This window comes from Citrus clementina, unplaced genomic scaffold (genome assembly GCF_000493195.1).
Source record: "Citrus clementina cultivar Clemenules unplaced genomic scaffold, Citrus_clementina_v1.0 scaffold_5, whole genome shotgun sequence".
NCBI lineage: Eukaryota > Viridiplantae > Streptophyta > Magnoliopsida > Sapindales > Rutaceae > Citrus > Citrus x clementina.
The window spans coordinates 24209832-24222610 of NW_006262201.1; the positions used below are offsets into that span (position 1 = coordinate 24209832).

The following is a 12779-nucleotide window of genomic DNA, read 5'->3' on the forward strand; positions in this document are numbered from 1 at the left end:
CATATATTGTAAGTTTTCAATAAGAAATATCAAGTATAACCCTTTTGTTCTATTAATCTAAAAGAATTGACTCCAATGTTTTATAATCAATATAAATATAATATTATCACAATAAATATAATAATATTTACATTTTGTTCCCCCCAAAAATGTCATATTAAAAGTTATTTGTTTGGGCATAAAATACCGAACAAAAAATTAATGTATAATTTATTACAATTGAATATTTGATTACTATTTTTCTAAGGTGTTCATAGTTTGTTTGGCAAAATAATTATATATATGCAGTATTTATGTATACGTATAAAAATAACCGAACTGATATTATCAAAGTGAAATATGAGTTCTAAGAAAAATAATAAAATAAAATAAAATAAAAATTCATGATAAATATATATTACAGATTTCACAAGTAATTTTGATGTGATTAAAAGATTTGCGATTAAAGTGAAAAATCGCACTCAAAGTTGATTTAGGTATTTAAAAAATCAATTGAGAGGAATAAATTGAGAAACCTTAAAAAATGTAAACTACACACATAATCATTAATATCATTAAAATACACGTACAATTTTTTCAACAAAAATGAATTAAATTGGATATTAATATTTTGTACAGCTATACATAGGGCGCATGTGTATCTTTAACGTAATGATTAATTGATTTAATTTCAATAAGTTGAGTCATTAAGTAAGCTTTTTTTTAACTTAATGAAATTTTTTTAGTTATTAAACTAACTTTTTTTTTAATTTTTTGTTTAATATAAAATGTCTTAATGACATCATTAAAAGATATTATTCAAAATATCATTATCTAATTATTTTATTTTCGTCTTTGCCTAAGTAAAACTTATGAATATTTAGCATTATTTTTCATCTCTATAACTTGTGATAACATATTAGTATATTAGTATTATTTTTATCTTTCTATTTTTTTCAAATTAGCATTATTTATCTCTATAATTTCTTATCAATAATTTTCAAACAACACATAATAAACAACATGTTCCAATTTAGAACATTAAAGAGTTGTATTCATCACTTGAACATGATTTTATATTATGAAATACTATTTTATTCATGTTCATTGAAATGTTTATCATTTATTTAATATTTAAAATTTGTAAGGATATAAATGTAAAAGCGTTGGTTTTCAAAATTTTAAGTTGAAAAAAACAGACAACTTAATATTTATTACTAAAGATTCAGATAGAAAAATAAATATGTCATTTAGATTACGATACTTATCTCTAATCAGAATTCAATCTAATTCAAGTTTATTTAGATCTATATATATATATATATATAAAGCTAGGACTTGAGGAGGTGATGTGGCATTACCATTTTGCTTCTTTGTATATTCTCTATTATCTAATAAATAGAGATTTTTTTTTTTAGATTTGGTTTTTCATCTTCTCATAATTAATTTGATTGTATTTAACTCATTTAATAAATAGTAACTTTATTAATATATATCATTCCTCATCTTTTTATATTTTCTATTATCTAAAATATTGGTGGATATTCTTTGTACTTTTTTTCTCTTTCTATTTAAATTCAACAATATGTAATCATTAATAATAATTAATTATAAATCTTTGAAACATTTATTTATTTTATTATGCTAGCAATTAAACTTTAGTGGCTTAAAATACATGAATTAATTAACATAGGAAGAGAGGTTCTTTCATTTTCCCTCAACAATGCCACTAAGGCCTAATTTTAATGCCATAATCTCATATTTAATTATGCAACCTTTTGTTGAGTGTCTTTTGGCTTCTTCAAAATTTATTATGCTATCAATTAAACTTTAGTGCCTTAAAATACATCACATAATTAACATAGGAAGAGAGGTTCTTTCATCTTCCCTCAACCTCATCTTTTTATATTCTCTATTAACTAAAATATCTAAAATATTGGTGGATATTCTTTGTACATATTTCTTCATCTTTCTATTTAAATCCAACAATATGGAGGTGATGTGGCATCACCATTTTGCTTCTTTGTATATTCTCTATTATCTAATAAATAGAAGATTTTTTTTTTAGATTTGGCTTTTTCATCTTCTCATAATTAATTTGATTGTATTTAACTCATTTAATAAATAGTAACTTTATTAATATATATCATTCTTCATCTTTTTATATTTTCTATTATCTAAAATATTGGTGGATATTCTTTGTACTTTTTTTCTCTTTCTATTTAAAATCAACAATATGTAATCATTAATATTAATTAATTAAGTCTTTTGAAACATTTATTTATTTTATTATGCTAGCAATTAAACTTTAGTGGCTTAAAATACATGAATTAATTAACATAGGAAGAGAGGTTCTTTCATTTTCCCTCAACAATGCCACTAAGGCCTAATTTTAATGCCATAATCCCATATTTAATTATGCAACCTTTTGTTGAGTGTCTTTTGGCTTCTTCAAAATTTATTATGCTATCAATTAAACTTTAGTGCCTTAAAATACATCACATAATTAACATAGGAAGAGAGGTTCTTTCATCTTCCCTCAACCTCATCTTTTTATATTCTCTATTAACTAAAATATCTAAAATATTGGTGGATATTCTTTGTACATATTTCTTCATCTTTCTATTTAAATCCAACAATATGGAGGTGATGTGGCATCACCATTTTGCTTCTTTGTATATTCTCTATTATCTAATAAATAGAGATTTTTTTTTTAGATTTGGCTTTTTCATCTTCTCATAATTAATTTGATTGTATTTAACTCATTTAATAAATAGTAACTTTATTAATATATATCATTCTTCATCTTTTTATATTTTCTATTATCTAAAATATTGGTGGATATTCTTTGTACTTTTTTTCTCTTTCTATTTAAAATCAACAATATGTAATCATTAATATTAATTAATTAAGTCTTTTGAAACATTTATTTATTTTATTATGCTAGCAATTAAACTTTAGTGGCTTAAAATACATGAATTAATTAACATAGGAAGAGAGGTTCTTTCATTTTCCCTCAACAATGCCACTAAGGCCTAATTTTAATGCCATAATCCCATATTTAATTATGCAACCTTTTGTTGAGTGTCTTTTGGCTTCTTCAAAATTTATTATGCTATCAATTAAACTTTACTGTCTTAAAATACATCACCTAATTAACATAGGAAGAGAGGTTCTTTCATCTTCCCTCAACCTCATCTTTTTATATTCTCTATTATCTAAAATATATAAAATATTGGTGGATATTCTTTGTACATATTTCTTCCTCTTTCTATTTAAATCCAACAATAAGTAACCATTAATAATAATTAATTATAAGTCTTTTGAAACATTCATTTTTTTTATTATGCTAGCAATTAAACTTTAGTGGCTTAAAATACATGAATTAATTAACATAGGAAGAGAGGTTCTTTCATCTTCCCTCAACAATGCCACTAGGGCCTAATTTTAATACCATAATCTCATATTTAATTATGCAACCTTTTGTTGAGTGCCTTTTGGCTTCTTCAAATTTTATTATGCTAGCAATTAAACTTTAGTGCCTTAAAATACATCAACTAATTAACATAGGAAGAGAGGTTCTTTCATCTTCCCTCAACCTCATCTTTTTATATTTTCTATTATCTAAAATATCTAAAATATTAGTGGATATTCTTTGTACATGTTTCTTCCTCTTTTTATTTAAATCCAACAAAATGTAACCATTAATAATAATTAATTATAAGTATTTTGAAGCATTCATTTATTTTATTATGCTAGCAATTAAACTTTAGTGGCTTCAAATGCATGAATTAATTAATATATGAAGAGAGGTTCTTTCATCTTCCATCAACAATGCCACTAGGGCCTAATTTCAATGTCATAATCATATATTTAATTATGCAACCTTTTGTTGAGTATCTTTTGGCTCCTTCAAATTTTATTATGCTAGCAACTAAACTTTAGTGGCTTAAAATACATCAATAAATTAACATAGGAAGAGAAGTTCTTTCATCTTCCCTCAACAATGCCACTAGAGCCTCATTTTAATGACATAATCTCATATTTAATTATGCAACCTTTTGTTTAGTGCATTTTGGCTTCTTCAAGCTCTCTAAACACTAAATATTTAAGATTTGTTATGTTTAGGGTTTTTTTTATTTATTAAATCAACCACCCTCTTTAGAAAAAATACTTGTATTTTTTATTGTTTGATTTATTTGAATTTTTGGTATTGTGTGCTTCATGGAGTACTCTTTTCTTTCATGAGTTGAACAATGATAAAAATAGTTGGATGATAAGGGTTAGGCTTTGTAGGATGTGGGAGTCTACTAATACTAAAAAAAATGGAGAATTGATTAGTGTTGATATGATTTTTATTGATGAAAAGGTTGTATAAAAAATTCATTCTCCCATTGTTTTCTCTAATTTTTTTCCCAATTGTTTCACACTTAATGTAGTATGTGTTTTTTTTTTCGTAGGAAAATCTAATGCATGCAACAATCAGGAAAACTTTAGTGACAAAGTTTAAGCACATGTTGAGTGAGGGTTCTTTGTACAATGTCAAGAATTTGAAAGTTGTTTCAACTACAGGCGAGTACAGACCACTTTCAAATCAGTATAAGATTATTTTCTTGGTTATAACTTCTCTTAAGAGGTTAGAAGAAGGAACTGTCAAGATTCCGATTAATGGATTTCAATTCGTATCTCCGAATTTGATTGATTTACGTGTGAATGATAACACAATCCTCTCAGGTATTTTTTTTAATTATTAATGTTTGTTAATCTTTAAGTGTATATTATAAATTATTAATCCTTGTGTTTTAACATATTTATGTTATTTTTCCATAATATTACAGATGTTATCGGAAGTTTATGTGGTGTGGGTGATATTGAGATCGTTGGAGCTGGTTGGAAAAAAAGAGATATAAAAATTCTAACGGATTAGTAAGTTGAATATAATCAAGAAAACTATGACTTTATATTTTTTAGTTATTTATGTTATTTTTTAGTTATTGGTTCTCTTTACATTATTAACTTTTGTTAATTTTTATGGATAGCTTGGTAACAACGAAGATTACTTTATGGGGAAAGTTAGGGGAGATGTTTGATCCAAACTTGTACAAGAAAGACGAGGGTCCTTGTATTGTGATAGTAACTTCTACAACCATTAAAAAATTTCAAGGTGATTATTTTATTTAGATCCCACTAATTAACATTTTCAAATGCAATGTGGCTATTTTAATATTATACACAAATTTAGATTTTGTTCAAGTTTCGTTTTACGTTACATTTGCTCTAAACAGGTGAGGTTAATTTCTCTACCACAAGTGCAAGCAAAATCTACATAAATCTTCAAATAGATTATGTAGCATCATTAATTGAAAGATTTTCCACCGTCTCCAACGAACGTTGTGCAAGTTATTGAAAGTTCGAATGTGAATAAGATTACTTTTGAGGAAGAGATGTTCCTTAATAGGATGAGCATTAAAGAACTGTTGGAGGCTGATTGGAGTTCTCAAGTGAAGGTGATTTTTCTATTTTTTTTTCCTTCTCATCCGTTTGTGTTATTTGTTCCTAAATATTGGAATGTCCTTATTATTTTTGTAAATGTTTATTGTTTAATTGTAGGAATATATTGTTACTGTGCGGGGCAAGATTAGTGAAATAGACAACTCCTTTGGATGGTACTATGTTTCGTGCAAAACATGCATAAAAAAGGTCATACCTAGAAATGGTATTTATATGTGTGGCACTTGCAAAAAGGAATGTGACTATCCTCTTGTGATGTAAGAAAAATAATATATTTTTTTTAAAATTGCTTATTATGTTGTTAGTTTTTCATTCTAATTCATTATTCTAATGTAGGTACAAAATACATATAAAAATCATGGATAAAACGGCAGAGACAACTTTTGTCTTATTCAATCATGTAGCTGAGAAGTTACTTGATACATCAGCCCACAAGTTGTTTAATAGACTACCTTTATATAGTAAGGATGTCCCTGCAGAAATTCAAAGCCTTTGTGGAAAAGATTTTGTTTACAAACTGAAATTGAATGATTACAATTTGAAATAGGGACTTGAGAATTTTACTATGTCAAAGCTTTTCACCCCTGATGAGAAATTGGAGCTAGAACAAGAATTGAAGAAGGACAAAAAGGTATTATCTACCTATGCTAGGTTCAATTTGTAGGCAATATATGTAATGTTAAAAAATATATTTAATTATTTTTTTTTGTAGGAAAAAAACAATACATATCATGAAAATGTGGAAATATATGAAAGAAAGGAAGGACATTCCCAAGAAATGATAATTTTATTTACTCTTATTTCCCAGTTGTTTTCCTTTATGATTAAAATTAGCATGTTCAGTTTACTCATAATTATAATTTCCTTGATTAAAAAATTACAGGATCCTCATGATATCTTATCAAATAATTTGGAAGATTCTGTGGGAGATTTTCATGTTACTAATGCTGGTAAGAATAGAAAGAGAAAAAACCAAATTATTGACGATGATGAAGTTAGTGATGGTGGAAGTAATCAATACACAAAACATGTTTAGTGTTGTTGTTGGTCGTCTTTTTACATGTGTGTTAGTCTTTTGACCTTTTTTCTTTTTAGAGTGGTAATATTTAAGTGTGATATGATATGTCTTATTTTTCTGTCTATGTATGTATTTGTTTTAAACGATTGAGAGAACTTATTTTTCTTGTGTTATATTGCTTTCTTGGCATCTTGCTCCGTTCTATAGATGAATGTAGATAATAAATTGGTAGTGACAATGCTAAAAAAGGCTTATCATCATCAACAAGAGTGATAGCAACAAAAAGAAACGCTAGACGCAAATAATTGGATTAATCTCTACACTTCACTTGCGATAAAATATAAATTTAATTTTTGTTACTTTGAGTTTCAGACTTTCAATCACCGAAATCTGAAAAATGAAACCCCAAAGATCTAATACGAACGCTCAAGATTGAGATCAATACGTTAAAAATAATAGTTATATGTATGCTTATACCACTTAACACATAATGTTTCTAATTCATTGATTGATATTGTGAATAATCTCTTGGGTAAATTTTGAATTATTCCAAACTGATTATTTTTAAATTACTTCATTATTTTTAAAAACTTCAAGTTATTTTTATTTATGCTTAAAAAATGAGGGGAGAGAGGTAATTTACATTTTTTAAATTATTTTAATTACGAATATTTTTTAAATTATTTTCCTTACTAACATTATTTTAATATGATTAGTCTACTGAACAAATGAAACTATTCATATTATATTTGTATTTATTGAAAATTTTTAAATTTCAATTTTTTTTATTATGTGTTTTAATTACTTCACCCTATAATAATGATTTTTATTATGTGTTTTAATTATTCAGTAGACAAATGGATAAATCAAAGGAACTATCGAGACAGCAAAATGGTAGTTTGGTTGAGTTTTCCAAGCTTTTATGGAGGATTTAATTGCCAAAGAACATAGTACGTGAAGAAGCATTCTTTTTTACATCAACTGTTTCTCCTTTCATTCTCTCTAATCCATGGAGACATGGTTTATATACAGATAAAGAACATTTTGGCACTAGGTGTTACTGATCCCCATTGGAACTTGCCATAGCTGCAAGCTTGATATAAACAACTGCTCACCTACGCAGCTACAAACGATGCGAAATAACTTACAAAAGTCTTTACATGTATTTTACTTATTTCTTTTATAATTCAACGCTAAGGATCCTCAATTACAAAATTTAATTTGGAACTTATCAACTACAAAAGGTATAAGGTCTGTACACTTAGACTATACACGTTAATATATATTTTTAAAGTTAACAAAAAAATAGTTAACTTTCATAAATAACATTAGTTTTATAAGGCTGCCTCATTTTAAAAAAATTAATTTATATTTTTTATCAGTTTTATCAAGTGTAAAGAAAGAAAAATTAATAATACTAAATTCATTTTTCTAAAGCCGCGCGAAGCGCGGTTTTATTTCCTAGTATATATATAAAGCTGGGACTTGAGAAGGTGATGTGGCATCACCATTTCTCATCTTTGTATATTCTCTATTATCTAATAAATAGAGAAATTTTCTTTTAGATTTGACTTTTCATCTTCTCATAATTAATTTGATTGTTATTACATAATAACAATTATGTAAAGATTTTAATGAGGCACATTCTTTATGATGAACATCCAAAGGAGAGTGTTATGAATTTATTAAAATAAATGTAGATGTTCATAACATATATCTCTTAGTCTCCCCACTATCTCCCATTAGTAACCTTTAGCTTCCCTATAACTCCCACTATCTCACAAGGAATTATGATCCATAATTTTTCATTAATTTCATGGAGTGATTATGTAACTATAAAATGAGAGCTCATCTTTTTGTTTTGTACACACATAATTGGAATGAATAAAATCACTCTATAATATATTCTCTCATTTTATTCTTTATCTTGCATTGGTTCTTTATTTGTATTGCTGGCTAATAGCTTTTTTTTTTGTTTTTTATAAGACTGCCTCATCTTAAAAAAAAATCAATTCATATTTTTTATCAGTTTCATCAAGTGTAAAATAATAAAAAAAAGATAATACCAAATTCTTTTTTCAAAGCCGCGTGAAGCGCGGTTATATTTTCTAGTTTCAAATAAAAAATAAATGCCACCACAAACGTTCTCTAGCGCAAGCGCACACATGAATTTTTGTGCGAAAATAGGACTTCACACTGGTGTTAAATGCTTTTACAATAGTATGAAATGATTTTTCAATAATTTATAATACTGTAAAAGTATTTGACACTGATGTGGAAACCCACAGCCATATTTTTAAAAGTGCGGGGCACCGCGTGGGAGAATAACTACGCCTATATGCAATGATGGAAAATCAGATTATAAATACTGGCACAATACAACACTTAATTTGTTGGATCCACTACATATATGTTCTGATATTGTAAAAACATGAAGATCAAGGCGTCTTGCCTCTTTCTCTTAGCTCTGCTCGCTACAACTTGTGACTCTTCGGGATTCGACCACTTTTGGCTAGTCCAGGTGTGGCCATCTGGCTATTGCTTGCAGGCAAACTGCTCTCAGACTTCGGACAGGTTCATCATACATGGCCTTTGGGCAGTGAACGTCGTTGACAAAACATTACCAGGTACGGCCGGCAAGGGAGACCCCAGCATTCGTCCATCGGTACATACTTCCCCACCCTGCCTGTTGTTTGCATCTCATTTTTTTTATTAATTTCCATCATGATCCGATCCCACCACTTGTATTTATATGTGTGTGTCTATATATATAGAGAGAGAGAGAATTTTTCTCTAATGTGGGTGTTCTTATTTTTTTCATGCGGACATGCGGATACGCTTTTAAGCCATGAGATTTAAAAGAGTTAGTTTTTAATGCATAAAACCACACGGTTTAAAACCGTGTCCGCATTAAAAAAAAATGAAGACGTTTGCACATGAGTATTGTATATATTATCTATTAATTAATTATTACTACTTATGAAGATTAAACCCCTTCGGAAAGATTTGATGCGCTATTGGCTACCTCTCAACGAAAACAATTTAAGTAGAGCGGAAAATTTTTGGATCTATCAGTGGAAAAAACATGGTAGTGCTGCTAAAGAATTCATCCAGCCACGCGATTATTTCCAAATGGCTTTGCAACTAGCAAAGGATACAGACCTACGGAATACTCTTCAAAATCACGGAGCAGTTCCTATATTGCCAGACGGTGGCAGTTACAATAAAAGAGATTACAAGGCGGCTATAAAGAACAAAACCGGTCACGATCCACTACTTAAATGCGTTAAAGGAGATGACGGTATTTCTCATTTAAAGGAGGTGATTATATGTGTTGATGACCAAGCACAAAGTTTCATTCAATGCGCTAAACAAAAAGATCGCTGCTATTTTGATATCATGTTTGACGTTCCTCCCCGAACTAATTAATTCTAAGCAAAATATAGCTTAATTAGTTAGTTACCGTTTCTGGGTATCATGAATTCCATAGCTGCAAGTTCGCATTCTATATATACGTTAATGCAAATTTTAGCTCAACATATATATATTCCATCAAATTATTCCGATTTTCTTAAACAGGTATATGTTAATTATTTCTTTCATTAATTTGTGTGTGTGGAATAATAATCTTTATGGTGAATTAAATTTCATTAATGTTACGAAAAATTATATAGGGTTAGGCAAGGATGAACATGTCGGCAGGCTCTTGTCTGTAGTGACAGGAGATGGATACTAGATATTATATTTAATAATATTATCATGTGCTTAATTTAATTTTTAGTATATTAAGATGTGCATTTTGATGAAAAAAAAATTATTTTTGAAAAAGTGGGTGCTGAAAGTATTTTAGGTGGCCTTAAATTTTCCAAGTAATTAATATTTTCGAAAAGTCAAATTGTTATTAACTGCGAAGTTATTGCCCACCCATGAAATACCTGCAACTAAAATCTAGCCCTGTTAATTCTTAAAAATAGTCGATCCAATTTATTTATAATTTTGGCAGGATAAGGCATTGATTTGGGTTAAGGAAAAAAAAGTGGAGAGAGATTTAATGGTGATGACAGGCTATAATTATGGAGAATTGACTGAGGATCTGCTGGTTGAGACTCTCTCAAGGTTGCCCGTTAAATCACTAATGCGATTTATGTGTGTTTCAAAATCTTGGTTTAGTTTAGTGAAAGACCCTAATTTCATTTGTAAGCATCTCAATAGAGACGACCATAAGCGTCTCATGATCTACATTGGATATTATGTTGACGATTTAGTTGTAGCGCCTGATTAGACATTGACATAATTGCGTTCCCAATATCTTGAAGCAGAAATGAGGGATCATATTCCATTTGGCCTTTGTGAGGACATATTTTGCCTTTCCAAACAATGGAACCTTAACCCAATTAATTTATGGAATGTTTCCTTGAATGAGTACAGAATTCTTCCAAAGCCGCCTAACCTAGAGATGGCATTAGTGGTAGTCTTTCCTGCAATACAAGAATTTTCGTTAGTAATTTTGCAGATGGATTAGATCCCACGACGAATGATTTCAAGTTGGTCATGACACAAACCTTGCAGGACGAGAGAGGAATGCTATCGATCAATGATGGCTTCCCTATTATTGAGGTTTACAACTTTAGCACTAAGTCTTGGAGAGATGTGGAGGAAAGGTTATTCCCATTGGAATGTTATTTAGGGGGCGAAGATATGAACAATGTCTACCAGAAGGGATTTTGTTATTGGGTGGCATTGGGAAAAAAATCCTTACGATTTTGTGATTATTTTCATGAAATGAAAGGACCTCCAGTTCCTCAAATTACAACAGAAGAAGAGACCAATTGAACGATTGGAATACACGATGATTGCCTCTCTCTCTACTACACGTAGAAGAGTCGGGACACTCTTTTGGCACATGGATCATGAAAGGGGTTTTTGGACCAAACACATGACTTTTGGACCCTTTTTAGGAAGGGTATAAACCAATTGGATTTTGGAGAAATGATGTATTATATCCATCAATTGGGGATCGTCGATTGGTCCTACATGATTCCAAATACGAACAAGTAAGGAATCTTGGAATTACTGGTTTATGGTTTTCAGTTCATTTTTCAAAAGAAAGTCTTATTCCAGTCTGAGAATAGGAGGATATGTAGCTTGTTGAATGTTCATAGTCTTGACATTACATGGCATGTTTTCGGTGTATTTTCATGTCTTCAATTTATATTAGCACGATCCTTAGACAGATAATTTATTTTGCGCTAGAGTTTGTTGCAATAACAACATCGATATTTCGCTTGAAATTCTATCTCTTAAAACTACCGGAATTAATATTTTCCATTAAAATCCAACCAAAATTGAAGGGCCGATGGCCCACCAGCTCTCTTTCGGCGATGACCCATTGCTTACATTAGTAGATGTGTCATCGCCTAGAAAAAATAAAACTCGGTATATTCAGTTTAACTGAATTTCGTGGTAAATATCATTTTTCTTGTAATGACCATTCACATATAATACATTTTAGAAATTTCATAATACACTCCTTTCTTATTCATCTTGTTTTCGTTAGATTTTGGGGGTAGAAGAAGGTAAACCTATCTAAAACAATGAATTTTTATTTTTGGGGGAGACGAGATACCTCACTGGTTTGTTGTGTGCGGTGCGGTGTATCTGAAGTTCGGGGAAGGCGAAAAGGGGAGAGGGAATGGTAACAATGGTGAAAGGTCAGAACCAAGAGAGATGTCCTTCAAAATGAGCTTCACGCCTGCAAAATAGTAAAATAAAGTTTAGAGGTGAAGCCAGGGTACCCTGGTGTTCACACTCTGACGCTCAAGTTAACAAACTCAAGCTTTTTGTGGTAAAGAGAGCTGGCCAGCCCTCTGTAAATCAAGGTTTAAGTTTGAAAAAAACCTATTTTTTCGGAGTGTGAGTGTTTGTGGGTGAATGAGATGAAGGACAACATTTGTCCATGAGGTTCCTAAAATCGCAACTTTTGTGCAGTAAAATTAAAACGGACGGCGGAAGCTCTAGAAACCTCGGATCGGCTTCATTCAAAAACGAAAATCAAGAAGAAAGATTGAAGTTTAATTACCTCACTTGCAGTTTCGAAAACGACTTCGTGAGGTAGGAGAAAACGACTGAAAACAGCAAGCTACGAACACTGTCCAGAAAATAGAGCTCTGCACGAACAGCTTCTGTTTTGCCACGATCTGAGATCCTTAAAGCACCCCAATTGTGATGCCTCTAATTAGTCCACACTTAGAAATGTTCTAGGAGTTCAGAG

General features: G+C 29.7%; 1 protein-coding gene and 1 pseudogene across 1 annotated transcript; both read left to right on the forward strand.

The window, feature by feature from the left end:
- Positions 1–8916: 8916 nt before the first annotated feature.
- Positions 8917–9997, forward strand: LOC112098462 (ribonuclease 1-like). Its single transcript, XM_024184869.1, has 2 exons — positions 8917–9173; positions 9494–9997. Exons 1-2 carry the CDS (start codon positions 8940–8942, stop codon positions 9935–9937), a joined length of 678 nt encoding a protein of 225 aa, XP_024040637.1. The 5' UTR covers positions 8917–8939; the 3' UTR covers positions 9938–9997.
- A 562-nt stretch (positions 9998–10559) lies between these two features.
- LOC18040719 lies at positions 10560–11638 on the forward strand (annotated as a pseudogene).
- Positions 11639–12779: the final 1141 nt, after the last annotated feature.